The sequence below is a fragment of the Asparagus officinalis genome, chromosome 7, assembly GCF_001876935.1.
Source record: "Asparagus officinalis chromosome 7, Aspof.V1, whole genome shotgun sequence".
Classification (NCBI taxonomy): Eukaryota; Viridiplantae; Streptophyta; class Magnoliopsida; order Asparagales; family Asparagaceae; genus Asparagus; species Asparagus officinalis.
The window spans coordinates 16428251-16445931 of record NC_033800.1 but is presented as its reverse complement, the minus strand read 5'-3'; the positions used below and the strand labels follow the sequence as shown (position 1 = coordinate 16445931).

General features: G+C 38.3%; 1 protein-coding gene across 1 annotated transcript in view; it reads right to left on the bottom strand.

Moving 5' to 3' along the window:
* The window catches only part of LOC109848073 (short-chain dehydrogenase reductase 2a-like), a 17623-nt gene continuing 366 nt past the window's right edge, over nucleotides 425–17681 (bottom strand). The window contains exons 2-3 of the mRNA XM_020417386.1: nucleotides 1668–1930; nucleotides 425–1345 (exon numbers count right to left, since the gene is read on the bottom strand). Of these exons, the coding sequence (XP_020272975.1) occupies nucleotides 520–1345; nucleotides 1668–1753 (912 nt within the window). The 5' untranslated portion in view covers nucleotides 1754–1930 and the 3' untranslated portion in view covers nucleotides 425–519. The remainder of the gene's footprint in view (nucleotides 1346–1667; nucleotides 1931–17681) is intronic.

Genomic DNA, 17681 nt, shown 5'->3' with positions numbered 1-17681 from the left:
AACCCACGGACCCACTCACGACCCACGGGCCTTAGGCCGGGTCAGACTCGGCCCGCAGCTAGGCGGGTCATGGGCCAGACTAGGTACAATCCTAGACCTAGGATCAAAGAAGTAGGCCCAGCCCATGTCTACCCCTAACCACATCATGACCTTTGGTAACAAATATTATCATGATCCCAACCGTATTAATTTCTTATTTGCTCCATTATATACAATACAAACGTCCCCTTCAACAGTGCAGGGGGCAATATGCCTCCTAGTTGAATGCAACCTCATAGCCATTAGAAAACGAACAGCTTGTATCCGCTTATTTATAGAATATTCACAAGTTGTGCATTAAGCTTATATATCCATTAATATTTCTTCCTTTTCATCGGCTTTACCAGAAGCAAAAACAATAATAACAACAATACTAAAAATAATGATAACAGTTCTCGCTCTTCCATGTTCCCATGGTTCCTTTATATCTTGTGAGTTGTGATACACGAAAAGAATATACCAAGAATCACTGGCTCCTGCTTACAAGCCGATGAGATTTCTGGAGGTAGTAACACCACCATCAACAACAAGATTATGACCGCTAACATACTTAGACTCATCACTAACCAAATAAAGAGCTGCTTCAGCTATATCTCTAGCAGTCAATGTAGGCCCTTTTAGATTAGCTAGCCCCCTCACAAACTCCTCCATCTTCTCTACTTCATCTTTAGTAGGACTCCCCACATCCATACCTCCCTCTTCATCTCCCTCGTCCCTCCATGCATTAACCAACATTCGAGTCGCAACACCGAAAGGCGAGATGCAGTTAACCCTAATCCCACACTCGCCAAGCTCGCATGCTGCGTTCTTCGTGAGCCCAACAATCGCGTGCTTGGACGCAGTGTAAGCATGAGGGCCAAGCCCACCTAAGACTCCGGCCACACTAGCCATAGACACAATGCACCCAGATTTCTTAGGTATCATGGCACGTGCACCGTGCTTCATGCCAAGAGCCGCGCCTCGGACGTTTACTCGCATCACGTTATCGAACTCGTCGACATCAAGATCAGTGATGGTTTTGTGGGCAGAGGTCTGGCGACCGAGCACACCAGCAATATTGCAGAGGATGTCGAGCTTGAGGTAACGAGAGAGGGCGAGTTTGATGAGTTGCTCCATGTCGTGTTCTTGGGTGACATCACAGTGGACGAAGGTGACTAAGGGTGAGAGTGAAGCGGCAAGGGATTCACCAGCTGTGTCGTCGACATCAGCGATGATGACTTTGGCGCCATGTTTGGCGAAGAGGCGAACAGTGGCTTCACCGATTCCATGGGCACCACCAGTGATGATAGCCACCTTGCCTTCAAGCCTATATAGGAAAACAATCACAAAAAAGAAAAAAAAAATTACATTGACAAAATAGCACAACATAAAAATGCAAAAATCTTGTTTTATGCTGACAGTACTTGGAAACAATAATTTTAAGTTAACAAAGGAAAAAAAAAAGACATTATCTGACTTGCCAAATATCCAGTTTATATGTAAAATTGTTCATGAGAAGCTGTGTGATTATGTTTTGCCATTAGTGCAGTTAATGAATCAAAATATCACAACAAACAAACAATGTATCCCAAGCAAATAATACAAGGAAACCAACCAAGAGAGTGCAAAGACTGGTAACAGAAACTCACCTTTTGTGGTAGGAAGCCACACCTTCTCGGCCTGTAATATATATACCTTGGTTGGATTTCTCAGTCATCACTTCGACAGTAGCCATTGATTTATGTGTGTGTGAGAAAGAGCTAGAGAGAGAGAGAGAGAGAGAGAGAGAGAGGAGTTCAAGGGATAGAATCACAGGAATATATAGTGGTGGGTTATCTAATTATTCCTTTTGAGGAGCCATGGTCTTCGATGGGGTAGAGAGGGAAAAGGTGGGCCTAGCATGTGAGCATCCCTGCGACCAATTAACCAAAAAAAAAAATGTCAATAATTCAAGAATTAAGAAGTCAATGTTGAAGCGTACCAACTGAACTATTAGTTATTTGAATACGTATGGAGACCAAACAATCCTACCAATCAGGCAACAAGTAGTTGCATTCCCAGCTAAAGAGGATCGGCAATAGATCCCACTTTGATTCTGTCCATTTATGACTCTTTATCTTATTATAAAGAAAAACAGAAACAAAGTATAATTTAAGGAAGGCATAGCTAGCAAATGAACTATCTTGTATATTAATATATACATTGTTCACCAGTTACCATCCTGGCTGATTGTATGAGCGCGCTGCCGACAAAATCCATAAAATTGGAGCGAACACGTACCCATTAGAAAGTAGACCTACTCTATCCTCATTCTGAAAATAATTCCCAGGTTTTCTTACAAGCTTTAGGAACAGAGGTTTCCTCCAACTACAGTAATCCTTTGTGCCAAACTTCTACTAACCTTTCCATTTGGTCAAGCAGCATCACAGTTATTCAAAGAATTTAACATAAACAAATGCGATTGATAGTTTGCTAGGGCAGCCAAATGAATACGAGGTCAAAACTTAGGGGGGAAGAACTCCTAGTATTTTACTTCATACCAAACTAGTCTTTGTCACTCAGTCCATAACCATCTTCTTGCGAATAGGTCAAACACAATAGCTGGAAACAAGCACAATAAGTTAAAACGGTGGGCCGGTAATATTATATAGTATACAGTATTCAACGTCAAAGAGAAAATAATCTGAGGACTCAAAAGCAACTCTTATCATCATAAACCTCAGCACCTGACGTGTTCGTCTATGTACTTCACGGGAGAAACAATCTATAATTACTACCAATATTCATCTACAGCCTTCAGGATTTCTCAGAAAGCTTCTCTAGAACAGACTAAAGCTCATTGTCCTTTCTAAGCTGAAATTGCGAAACAGTTGTGCAATTAAAATATGGGAGGATTGATAAATAATAGTTGAATGATTAAAAATAAATGTCATATCAAGATAATAGCATTGTAGCTGAAGAAGCTGTTAGCATTTTCTTAAGGAAAAGGCAATTGTGAATAGTCCCACATTGGAAGTTGAAGAGAAGTTCAAGTGGTTTATAATGGTTCACTTCCTAATGGGCTTTGAGTAATGTTTTGGGCCTACTAGTGTTTGTGCTCTTTCTCCACACACGCGCGCGTGCACGCACGCCGCGACGCGCGCGCCACGCCGCACTCGGGTTTTGCTTCTCCAGCTTTTATTTTTTGTAACGGCAGCATTTATTATGTAACGGCAGCATTTATTATGTAACGGCAGCGTGATTTACGCCCAACGGACGAGGAGATTCAGCATCGGTTACTGATTCATGAGGCTATATAAGGAGGCAGAGTTCATTCGGGAAAACACACAGAAATTCACAAAGAATTTCATAGCTCCCTCTTCCTCCTTCTGCTACTCTTAGTACTCAAAGATTTTCGGCTACATATTTTGAGAATTATTTTTGGGCAATCATCTTCATCTGAGCAGAAGCTCTGCTACTCGCGCCCGAGTAGAGAGGCCGGCCGTTTCCGGGGGGCTTTTACCGCTAGGGGGGAGGATCAACTACGCCAGGGCGACAGGCGGGTCCTCTATCTTCTAGGGCAGTGTATCACGACTGCACCCCGTTCAGGCCTGATTTTTCATAACTCATTTATTTTCAGTTAAACTAATATTGTTTATTGATAGCAATCTAGAAGATAGATAATTTATTGCTGTTAATTTAAATCTGAAAATAAATATATATTAAAAAAAAAAAATTTGTTACTGTTCACCCGAATTTCATATTTGTTTAACTGTTTTAATTTGTTAACCTTTTGCATCTAAGTAGTTAACAAATTATTTTACTGCAATAGTACTGAATTTTATATCTGTCAATTTTCATATTCAGTATCTGTCATAAAAAAAAAAAAATAAAAAAAAATATTGTTACTGTTCACCCGAATTTCATATTTGTTTAACTGTTTTAATTTGTTAACCTTTTGCATCTAAGTAGTTAACAAATTATTTTACTGCAATAGTACTGAATTTTATATCTGTCAATTTTCATATTCAGTATCTGTCATAAAAAAAAAAAAAAAAATCTTTAAATAAAAAAAAAATCTTTAAGTGAACCGGTTCAAGTTTTCTTGGATTAGTTGGTGTCTAAGGAAAGGTTTAAGGGTTGCGTAAAGCGCTCTGCAAGAAACGAGGTACTTAATCGATCATTGATCAACCTCTAGTACTATCCTTACCTGGCCAAACTACCCGAGTAAAACTTTAATCTTTTCACTTTTAGAGTTTTTGGTTAAGAGCAGGTTTAATTAAGTTTCTGGTCTAGTAGTATTAATAAAATTCTTACCCTGTTCAGATTTCAACTACCTAGACTAGTAAAACTCAAATTGGACTTATGGCAATTGATCATTCAAAAAGTGTCAAACCTGAGAAGTTCACCGGTATCAACTATAAACGGTGGGCTAATCAGATGAGATACTGGCTCACTACCTTAGGTCTCTTATCAGCCATTGACTTTCCTGAGTCTTCTACTAGTGGTACTCAACCTTTGACTCCTGATCCTGAACAGTCTGTTCCTTCCACTTCTGGTTCAGGTGCTAGCTCTCTTTCTAGCTCTATGAAACCAGAAGATATTAATTATCATTGTTGTCATAGAATTCTTAGTGCACTTGCAGACAACCTTTATGACATATACTATGAGTTCAAAAGTGCAAAAGACCTATGGCAAGCTCTTGAAGCAGAATATGGCTATGATGATGCCGGAATTCTGCGTTTCACCTCTTCGTCCTTCAATAAGTTCATGATGGTAGATGACAAGCCCATTAATGAACAAATTCATGAATTTTTAGATTTCATCCGTCATCTCCAATCAAAAGGAAACACTTTTACTGATGACTATAAAGTTTCCTGTTTGATTGATAAACTCCCTCCTTCCTGGTCTAGATTTGCTGGAGATCTCCGACACAAGCAAGGAGATCTAACCTTAACTGAGGCCCTCAAGGCCATTCGTATTGAAGACCAGCATAGGCTGAATTCCAAAACCAAGAATGAATCAAAAGCTAAAGTAAACTTGGTAGAGGAAAAGCCTAAATCTAGAAATTTCAAACCCAAATGGAAGAAATTCAAGAAAAACCAACAATCTTTCAATAAATCTTCCTTCAAAACAAATTCTTCCAATTCCAATTCTTCCAGCCATAAGTCTGATGGAAAGTTCTGCTTTGTCTGTGGTAGAACCAACCACATTTCTTCCAACTGTTTCTTTCGGAAGAAGGAACCGGCTAAACCTGCCTCTAAAGGAAATGGATCAAATAAAGTTAATATGATTGAAGAGAATCCAACCTCCTTCAGGTTAGCCCCATCACCTCATCTTGTAAATTCTCTAACTTCTTCCACTGATTGGTATCTGGATTCCGGAGCAAATATACACGTCTGTAATGATCGCTCTTGGTTTTCAAATTATCAGGAATCACGTGGAGGAAGCATAAGCTTAGCAGATGACTCCACTAAACCAATAATAGGAAGTGGAAGTATAAAGCTCACTATGACTTCTGGGAAAGCCCTACATCTGCAAGGCGTCTACCTTGTTCCTTCTCTCCGTCGAAATTTGATTAGTGAATCTCTTCTTCTTAGAACTGGTTATAGGATTGTAAAAGAATCCAACAGATTTGTGATTACAAAGAGTAATAATTTTATAGGAAAAGGTTTTATCTGTAATGGCCTTTTCAAACTCAATGTAATCAATTCCAGTTCTAATGAAAATTCTAAGTCTCCTGTTATTCAAATTGTTGAATCTTGTGATGTCTGGCATGGACGACTTGGACATGTCAATTTTCAAACTTTACAGAAAATGATCAATTTGAATCTTATTCCTAAATCATCTATTGACCTCTCATCCAAGTGTGAGATTTGTGTTCAAGGGAAACACACAAAAAAACCCTTCAAGTCTATAACTAGAAACTCTGAGCCCCTCGAATTAATTCATAGTGATGTGTGTGACTCGAATCGAGTTCTCACCCGAGGGGGTAGGAGATATTTTGTGACCTTTATAGACGATCACTCCAGATATTGTTTCACATATCTTCTCAGGACTAAAGATGAAGTCCTAGATAGGTTTAAGGTCTATAAAGCTGAGTCTGAGAACCAATTAGACAGGAAGATCAAGATCCTAAGATCTGATCGTGGGGGGGAGTATACCTCAAATTATATGACTGAATTTTGCCAAGAACACGGTATTATTCATGAGGTTACTGCTCCCTATACACCACAGTCTAACGGGGTAGCTGAACGAAAAAACAGAACCCTAATGGACATGGTAAACTGTATGTTACTCAGTTCAGGAGCACCTGAAAATCTCTGGGGTGAAGCTCTTCTCTCTGCTTGTTTTATTCTCAATAGGATTCCCCAAAGAAATTCCAATACAACTCCTTATGAATATTGGAAGGGGAGATCTCCTAATCTAAACTTCTTCCGAGTTTGGGGTTGCTTGGCTAAGGTAGCTATTCCCGAACCTAAGAAGAGGAAAATTGGTTCCAAAACTATTGATGCTGCTTTCATTGGATATGCACTAGATAGCAATGTTAATAGATTTCTAGTCATTAACTCTGAAATCAGTGACATATCCAACAACACTATCATTGAAGCTAGAGATGCAGTCTTCTTTGAAAATATCTTTCCTTTCAAATCCAAAATCTCAGAAAATTCTAGAACATCTATTCCTTCTGATCTTCCATCATCTAGTTCTTCCCAACCTTTTGACATTGAGCCTCGAAGAAGCAAAAGAGGTAGAATTCAAAAGGATTTTGGAGAAGACTTCTTTACCTTTCTTGTTGAAGGTGATCCAAGCTCATTTCAAGAAGCAATGGATTCACCTGAATCTCCTTTCTGGAAAGAAGCCATTGATAATGAGATTAAATCTATCATGGAAAACCATACTTGGATACTCACTGACCTACCTCCAGGCTGTAATCCTGTTGGCTGTAAGTGGATATTCAAAAAGAAACTTAGAGCTGATGGTTCCATAGATAAATTTAAAGCTAGATTAGTAGCTAAAGGCTATACTCAGAAAAAGGGCATTGATTACTTTGATACCTATTCTCCTGTAGCCCGAATTTCTACTATCAGAATTCTTTTAGCCTTTGCTGCTATCCACAAACTGATCATACATCAGATGGATGTCAAGACTGCTTTCCTGAATGGTGATCTAGATGAAGAAATTTATATGCACCAACCTGAAGGCTTCATTACCAAGGGTCAGGAAAACAAAGTCTGTAAACTTGTTAAATCTCTGTATGGTCTTAAACAAGCTCCTAAACAATGGCACCAGAAATTTAACAAAGTCATTGCACAATATGGATTCACGGTGAATGAACACGACAAATGTGTTTATTCAAAAGTGATAAACAATGACTATGTTATCCTATGTCTCTATGTTGATGATATCCTTATCTTTGGAACTACTCTTGAACTAATCTTAAAAGTTAAGGATTATCTCTCCAAAAATTTTGACATGAAAGACTTAGGTCTTGCCGATATGATACTTGGAATGAAAATCACTAGAGACACTAGAGGAATATCCTTGAGTCTTTCTCACAGTATTGAGAAAATGCTGATCAAATTCAACTTTCATAACTTTAAATCTGTTTCCACACCATATGATTCTTCTATACCTTTGAAGAAAAATGAAGGTGAACCTGTCTCTCAATTGAAATATTCCCAAATGATTGGATCCCTTTTATACATATCAAACCGGACTAGACCCGATATAGCTTATGCTGTAGGGAGATTGAGTCGGTATACCAGTAACCCTAACCCAGATCATTGGTCTGCCTTAGAAAGAGTATTTAAATACTTAAAAGGGACAGTTGACTATTGCTTAACTTACACTGGATACCCTGATGCCATTGAAGGGTATAGTGACGCCAATTGGGTCACAGATTCCAACAGTGTAAAGTCAACATCTGGGTATGTATTTCTTTTTGGTGGTGCTGCTGTATCCTGGAAATCATGTAAGCAAACAGTAATTGCCAGGAGCACCATGGAATCTGAATTGATTGCACTTGATACTACTTGCTCAGAAGCCGAATGGTTAAAAGATCTTATCTCTGAACTTCCTTTGGTCCCTAAACCTTTTCCTCCAATTTCCATTCATTCTGATTCTAGATCTACCATAGAGCTTCTAAAGCAAGTACATGTAAATAAAAAACTCAACAGACATATTCAAATAAGATATAAGTCTGTACAACGCCTGTTAGGCAAAGTTGTGATCTTGGATTTTGTAAAGTCTGAGAAAAATATTGCTGACCCTTTGACTAAGGGATTATCCAGGAGTGTAGTCCTGGATTCATCGAGGGAGATGGGGTTAAGTCCATTAAAGAGGTCACTGACAGTGGGAACCCAACCCTTATTTGGAGACGTTGTCCCAATGTCGGTTCAATGTGGTAGAAACAAGCTGGACTAGTGATACTCGGGTGGAGCATCGACCCATATATATATTCATATATCATTATGTAGTGTGAGCTACTACCCCTTCTCTATGATGACGATGCTCCTATGATACAGCTGGTTAGGCTGAGTTTTACTCTTAATAAGTCCAACGCATGTATTATTGGGGGGTATTAAATAAACAGCTGTAGTACCCTTTGAGGACTTACCTACGTGAGAGGAATCGTGATGGCCGCGGTTGGGGGGGGCTGGACTAAACTAACCCCTAGAAACTCTCATGAGTCGGTTATTGTGAGCATGGCCTTTTAACGCTCAACCCGCTTTGCTCAATAGATGAAGTGTATTGTGTGTGTTTTTGTCAATACCTGATTCAAGGGCCCTAATTCAAGGCTTAGTCCATTATGTCCCTCAGGTGGCGACAAACTCACTAAGGAAAGGTTCAAAGCCGGAAGCTACCTTTCCCGAATTCACGATACAAAAGGTTGCCCAACCTATATATATATATATATATATATGTTTTACTAATTGTTTTGTCAATATTGCCTTTTGGGGGGGATTGTTAGCATTTCTCCACGCCTCGCCTCGCCACGCCTCGCCTCGCCACGCCACGCACGCCACGCCGCACCGCACTCGGGTTTTGCTTCTCCAGCTTTTATTTTTTGTAACGGCCGCCTCGCCACGACGCGCGCGCCACGCCGCACCGCACTCGGGTTTTGCTTCTCCAGCTTTTATTTTTTTGTAACGGCAGCATTTATTATGTAACGGCAGCATTTATTATGTAACGGCAGCGTGATTTACGCCCAACGGACGAGGAGATTCAGCATCGGTTACTGGTTCATGAGGCTATATAAGGAGGCAGAGTTCATTCGGGAAAACACACAGAAATTCACAAAGAATTTCATAGCTCCCTCTTCCTCCTTCTGCTACTCTTAGTACTCAAAGATTTTCGGCTACATATTTTGAGGATTATTTTTGGGCAATCATCTTCATCTGAGCAGAAGCTCTGCTACTCGCGCCCGAGTAGAGAGGCCGGCCGTTTCCGGGGGGCTTTTACCGCTAGGGGGGAGGATCAACTACGCCAGGGCGACAGGCGGGTCCTCTATCTTCTAGGGCAGTGTATCACGACTGCACCCCGTTCAGGCCTGATTTTTCATAACTCATTTATTTTCAGTTAAACTAATATTGTTTATTGATAGCAGAAGCCACTATATTATTCTCCATCCAGTTATAATTCCCACTGTTAAAAAAGTAATTGAAATCTCACATTACATGGATTGTCATCTCACAATGATGCTTTAGTAAAATTGAAATACAGAAGTACACACCTATGCCGCATGGGTACGAGTCACAGCAAATTGGTAAAAGGTAGGATGCAAGGACACGACTATATAAATATTTATATACAATATTTATATACACATATATTATATATTTTAATTAATAATTTATACGAGAACAATGATGAGAATTAAAATTCCCATAACATTTTTATGTTTCTTTTCTTATGTGGGTTATAAATTGGAATATCACAAGTTTTTGAACTAGACATCCAAACGACTCTTCAAAATCATAATTTGGAAACTAATATACGTCCAAGGAGTTCCGAGGAGCGGATGTTAAGTGTAGGATATGTGTCCAAAAAATGTATGACTAATGTTTTAAATTAAAATAGGTATTGTATAATTGAGAACATGTCCAAATAAATATATCCATATATGCGAGTGTCCAAGGAGTTTGGGTACGGGAAAGCGTACATGTCAGGTATGGGTACAACTTCAAATTAGAAGTACTCAGGTAACATAGGACTACACCTTTTCATATATGATTAAGAGAAATTCGGGATGGAGGGAGGGAGGGAGCACAAAGGAAGAATTATTTTTGTCATCTTAAAGAGCTTCATAAATTATTAATTAGCATGAGTAGGTGTGCACCGTGTCATGGTTGCAATCATTTACTTTTAATTTACAAGAACACAACAGGCCAGTGTCCTATTAGTCAAATTACCTTGACATCAAGTATAAACTACATTAAACAAGTACCACTTGGCGCATCAAAACTAGAGAATCTCCATTTGTATAGGCAAAAGCATTGAAGACAGCTCTTAGCCTAAAAGAGGCTGTACCATCTCAATTAGAGTCCAAAACTTCCACAGGACCAGATCTGGACAGTATCGTACTTATTCACTTAAATTATTATATCTGTATGGCATGGTCCTCTTTAAGATGATAACTAGTCTTCGCACGATACTGCTTGGAAACTCTGATCAAATTCAGTTCCCTCACTGACTGTCAGATCATAAGGTCATATTAAAATCTAGACGCTTTCATGGCATACCAAACAGAACAGTTTGAACTTTGAAATGAAAGGATTAAGTACGATACTGCCCACATGAACAAAATAAAGGTGCCATGACTTCCAAGTAATTAACCCTGACCTTGTGAAGGACTCCAGAGGGGGTCAAGCTTTATCATAGTTTTTAGGGAAAATCTTCTTTTAACCAAAAGTTTTATTCCAACTTATTTTTAAACCCACATTCTTTCATTATGATCCATACACCCAAAATACAACACCCACTTATTTATAAACCTAAAGTATCAAATACATCATATTTATATACTGTATACAAAAAATAAAAGATAAATTCGAAATTACACTGTTCTTCTTCTTCCTCCTAATATTTATATACTGTATACAAAAAATAAAAGATAAATTCGAAATTACACTGTTCTTCTTCTTCCTCCTACCTAATAACTACTCATGGCTCAACTCACTCTTTCTAATTATCTCCATCCCTAATAACTGTTCTTCTTCTTCCTCCTCCCTAAATTCGAAATTATACTGTTCTTCTTCTTCCTCCTCCCTAATACACCATATTTTTCTGGTTCTCCTCCCACTCAAAAAAAATCCTAAAAATTCAAGGGTTTTGATCTCTTGCAATGGCGTCCAATGTCAACTTGTAGGTTCTTCTTCGCTAGATCCTTCGTTGAAGGGGGTGGTGGCAGCGGCCCTAGGACCACCACGTCCACTCAAAGCCGACCAATAGAAAATGGTATGTTAACATTTTGAAATTTTTGGGTTTTTTGGCAATATCTTGTTAAAAATGTCTTGTTCTTATAAATTGATGGATTCTTATCAAGCTTATGCTTCGGGAAAGAGTATGTGCATAACAATTTTGCTCATATATATCTATGTTTTGGTGACTAGGTTGATGCATAGAAGGTGTTTGATGGAATGACAAAAGGGATATAGTTATTTGGACCACAACGATCAGCGGTTATGCCATATTATTGTTGGTTGAGGAGGCAATAAAGGTGGTTGATGAAATGTCCAAGAGAAGTTTGGTTTTGTGGACCGCCATGATCTTAGCCCATCGGTATGCCATCCTACGCCCTCCGGTTGCTCCTCACCATTTTCTATTGTCGCCAACACCTAACGCAATGCACAGCTACCCCTCAATCAGAAACGATTCGTCAATGCATGTACACTAACTTTCCAATCAAATACATTGAGTTTAGTGGTTGATAGATATGAATATCTGTAATGAATTGATGCACTGATTGAACTGAAGAAGTTTTGATGGCAGCCTATTGGGCCATATTATGTTTCGTGTGTCCAATTATCCACCTCGACGAGGGGTCATCGTTCAATTTTCCAGCTTTTGATAAAGTATAGCACTTTATAAGAAAGTATAGCAGCTTATTGATGAAGTATAGCACTTTATGGTAAAGTATAGCACCTTATGGCAATAGTATAGCACATTATCAATAAAGTATAGGGCCATGCAAACACTGAATGACCTACGCTATGTGTCGCGTGACCAATTATCCACCGCGATGAGGGGTCCTCACACAATTTTGAAGCTTTTGACAAAGCATAACACTTTATGAGAAAGTATAGCACCTTATAGCCAAAGTATAGCACTATATGGCAAAATATAGCATTTTATTGGCAAAGTATAGCACCTTATTGGCAAAATATAGCACCTTATGCTCTCTGGAAATTCTGCACCTTAAGTTGTCAAAAACCAATTCAGTTTTTTCACCGCAACGACCAATCATCCACCACGATGAGGGGTCCTCAAGCAATTTTGAAGCTTTTGGCAAAGCATAGCACTTTATGAGAAAGTATATCACCTTATGGCCAAAGTATAGCACTATATGGTAAAGTATAGCACTTTATTAGTAAAATATAGCACCTTATTGACAAAGTATAGCACCTTATGCTCTCTGGAAATTCTGCACCTTAAGTTGTCTAAAACCAAATCAGTTTTTTTCACCGCAACGCAAACACTCGATGACCTACGTTACGTGTTTATTGACCAATCATCCACCGCGATGAGGGGTCCTCACACAATTTTGAAGCTTTTGGCAAAGCATAGCACTTTATGAGAAAGTATAGCACCTTATAGCCAAAGTATAGCACTATATGGCAAAATATAGCATTTTATTGGTAAAGTATAGCACCTTATTGGCAAAATATAGCACCTTATGCTCTCTGGAAATTCTGCACCTTAAGTTGTCAAAAACCAAATCAGTTTTTTTCACCGCAACGCAAACACTCGATGACCTGCGTTACGTGTTTATTGACCAATCATCCACCGCGATGAGGGGTCCTCACGCAATTTTGAAGCTTTTGGCAAAGAATAGCACTTTATGAGAAAGTATAGCACCTTATGACCAGAGTATAGCACTATATGGTAAAGTATAGCACTTTATTGGCAAAGTATAGCACCTTATTGGCAAAGTACAGCACATTATGCTCTCTGGAAATTTTGTACCTTAAGTTGTCAAAAACCAAATCAGTTTTTTTCACCGCAACGCAAACACTCGATGACCTACGTTACGTGTTTATTGACCAATCATCCACCGCGATGAGGGTTCCTCACGTAATTTTGAAGCTTTTGGCAAAGAATAGCACTTTATGAGAAAGTATAGCACCTTATGGCCAAATTATAGCACCATATGGCAAAGTATAGCACATTATTGGTAAAGTATAGCACCTTAAGATACAGAATTTCCAGAGAGCATAAGGTGCTATATTTTGCCAATAAGGTGCTATACTTTGCCAATAAAGTGCTATACTTTGCCATATAGTGATATACTTTGGCCATAATGTGCTATACTTTCTCATAAAGTGCTATACTTTGCCAAAAGCTTCAAAATTGCGTGAGGACCCCTCATCGCGGTGGATGATTGGTCAATAAACACGTAACGTAGGTCATCGAGTGTTTGCGTTGCGGTGAAAAAAACTGATTTGGTTTTAGACAACTTAATGTGCAGAATTTTCAGAAAGCATAAGGTGCTATACTTTGCCAATAAGGTGCTATATTTTGCTAATAAAGTGCTATACTTTACCATATAGTGCTATACTTTGGCCATAAGGTGGTATACTTTCTCATAAAGTGCTATACTTTACCAAAAGCTTCAAAATTACGTGAGGACCCCTCATCGCGGTGGATGATTGGTTAATAAACACGTAACGTAGATCATCGAGTGTTTGCGTTGCGGTGAAAAAACTGAATTGGTTTTTGACAACTTAAGGTGCAGAATTTTCAGAGAGCATAAGGTGCTATATTTTGCCAATAAGGTGTTATACTTTGCTAATAAAATGCTATATTTTGCCATATAGTGCTATACTTTGGCTATAAGGTGCTATACTTTCTCATAAAGTGCTATGCTTTGCCAAAAGCTTCAAAATTGTGTGAGGACCCCTCATCGCGGTGGATGATTGGTCAATAAACACGTAATGTAGGTCATCGAGTGTTTGCGTTGCGGTGAAAAAAACTAATTTGGTTTTAGACAACTTAAGGTGCAGAATTTCCAGAGAGCATAAGGTGCTATACTTTGTCAATAAGGTGTTATACTTTGTCAATAAAGTGCTATACTTTATCATATAGTATTATACTTTGGCCATAAGGTGCTATATTTTCCCATAAAGTGCTATACTTTGTCAAAAACTTTAAAATTGAGCGAGGACCCCTCGTCGAGGTGGATAATTGGTCACGCGACACATAGCGTAGGTCCTTGAGTGTTTGCATGGCCCTAACAAAACTGATTTGGTTTATCGCAACGCAATAAGTTGCTAAATTTCCAAAGACTATAAGGTGCTATACTTTATCGATAAGGTGCTATACTATTGCCATAATGTGCTATACTTTGCCATAAGGTGCTATACTTTATCAATAAGCTGCTATACTTTCTTATAAAGTGCTATACTTTATCAAAAGCTGGAAAATTGAACGAGGACCCCTCGTCGAGGTGGATAATTGGACACACGAAACATAATATGGCCCAATAGGCTGTTGTTACCACAACCTACCATCAAAACTTCTTCAGTTCAATTAGTGCATCAATTTATTACAGATATTCATATCTATCAACCACTAAACTCAAGCACATAACATTGAATGAAAATAATCCATGAAGATTGAATGGAAATAATCCAAAATCACCACTATCGAAACGTTGTATACATTTCTACTAGATATACTGATAAATTTCTAATAGAAAATTTGATGTAGCATGATACATTGGATAGTGCATTTGATACAATATACACACACATCATCTATATATACAAAATATAGAAAATTCCATACAACACGACACATTCGATACTACTTGGTACATCATATTGCAGGCTGTAGTTGATTTGCAGTTTGGGTTGCAATGTGACAACAATGCTAAGATCTGATCGAATGCAAAGAGTGGAGGATTCTCTCATGTATTTGATTGGAAAGTTAGTGTACATGCATTGACGAATCGTTTCTGATTGAGGGGTAGCTGTGCATTGCGTTAGGTGTTGGCGACAATAGAAAATGGTGAGGAGCAACCGGAGGGCGTAGGATGGCATACTGATGGGCTAAGATCATGGCGGTCCGCAAAACCAAACTTTTCAGGGACATTTTATCAACAACCTTTATTGCCTCATCAACCAACAACAATATGACATAACCGCTAATCGTTGTGGTCCAAATAACTATATCCCTTTTGTCATTCCATCAAACACCTTCTATGCATCAACCTAGTCACCAAAACATAGATATATATGAGCAAAATTGTTATGCACATACTCTTTCCTGAAACATAAGCTTGATAAGAATCCATCAATTTATAAGAACAAGACATTTTAAACAATATATTGCCAAAAAACCCAAAAATTTTAAAATGTTAACATGCCGTTTTCTATTGGTCGGCTTTGAGTGGACGTGGTGGTCCTAGGGCCGCTGCCACCGCCCCCTTCAACGAATGATCTTGCGAAGAAGAACCTGCAAGTTGACATTGGACGCCATTGCAAGAGATCAAAACTCTTGAATTTTTAGGGTTTTTTTTGAGTGGGAGGAGAACCAGAAAAATATGGTGTATTAGGGAGGAGGAAGAAGAAGAACAGTGTAATTTCGAATTTAGGGAGGAGGAAGAAAAAGAACAGTTATTAGGGATGGAGATAATTAGAAAGAGTGAGTTGAGCCATGAGTAGTTATTAGAGAGGAGGAAGAAGAAGAACAGTGTAATTTCGAATTTATCTTTTAATTTTTTGTATACAGTATACAAATATGGTGTATTTGATACTTTGGGTTTATAAATAAGTGGGTGTTGTATTTTGGGTGTATGGATCATAATGAAAGTAGGTGGGTTTAAAAATAAGTTGGAGTAAAACTTTGGGTTAAAAGAAGATTTTTCCTAGTTTTTATAAGTAGGACTCAAGCAGATTCCCAGCAATTGAATAGAACTAAGGGTACATTATGGAGACTGTAAACTTTTTCTAAACCACTAGCAAAAAGGAAAAATAAATATGATTGGAGTAAAGAATCAACTTACAATTGCTACTTATCCGAATAACTCACTGAAAGAAATCAGCATATACATTCAAATTTACATGTCATAATGATTGTAAATGAATTTTTAGGGCTTCTTAATATTATAAGCAGGATTCCAGATGGCTTGTGGGTGCTACCTACCTTCTCTTGATATTTCAGATGATCTAACCATCCAACAGATCCTAAGATGAGAAACAGATAACTCTAGGATACACTGACAGTCTCACAGTATAGATGTTCCAGCTACCTTCTCGGACACTTAGAAAGATCATCTTACAAACAATTTGTCCGTGTGTTCAACATAATGAATATATCAAATAGCTCCATGAAAAGTTTTTTTTTTTTTTTGAGGATCAAATAAGCTGGATATCAAATTAGCTAAACATGGAACAGAAGATCAAATTAGCAAAATGTAGAACATTAGAAGTTAAAGTGACCCAGCAAGTGGAAGCGAGAGTACAACACAGAGGTGAATCTCAAATACAGGTAGATCAAACAAAAGCACAAAAACTCACATAGTCAACTAACCTCTTTACTCCTTTATATGATAAATACATCATCCAGTGGATAATCACAGAGCATAGGACGTTCGTTCAGATAACATTAGTTTTAAGGGTTCCAATACTAGATTAATTTTTCCTCATGGACTTACGACCAATCAAATACTTAAACCAAGTCATTTGGCTATCAGTTGTACATCACAAGGATTATAATCCAAAAAAGTGTCATAATCCAAAGCATTTCTCTTGGCTAAAAAAACTAGGAGAAAATGCTGTGTTGAAGTCAATGAGACATCCAAACAAAAAAAAAATCATTATAACTTCTAAGAATTCTTACCTGAAGTAACATAGGTACAATTCAAAGGATCTCTATCCCAAATGAAATTGATGGGATTCTTATTTCAGCCATCTAAATAAGGCCTTAAGGTGCAGACTCCTCCCAGAAATTAAATATTTGTAAAAATACGGAAAAATATGGAAAAGCATCAGAAAGCTTAGTTGCTGACCATCTGGAAAAGTGCACATGACAACTTAATCTTTAGACAGTACTTCATCATGCTATTGGGATCTAGAAGTTACTTTATGCACATACATGTGAAACCTCAAAGAGTGGTGTTAGGGGCACACCTCCTACCACACCACCAACCACACCCCCCTCTCCCATCGCTACAGTAAACCGGGCCCCACACGGGATTTTAAAATTTTTAAAATCTCATGTGGGACCCGGTTTACTGTAGCGATGGGAGAGGGGGCTGTGGTTGGTGGTGTGTTAGGGGGTGTGCCCCTAACATTATTTAACCTAAAAATGATAGAGAACAAGTCAAATATGATAACTTGAGCTGCAAGGTGAATGCATTTAACTTTTCTGGATGAAATCCAGTCGAAGGCAAGGGTAACCATGTCAAAATCAAAGCTAAAGCAAATTACCCAGAGCTTCATTATATTTTGCCCTTCCAC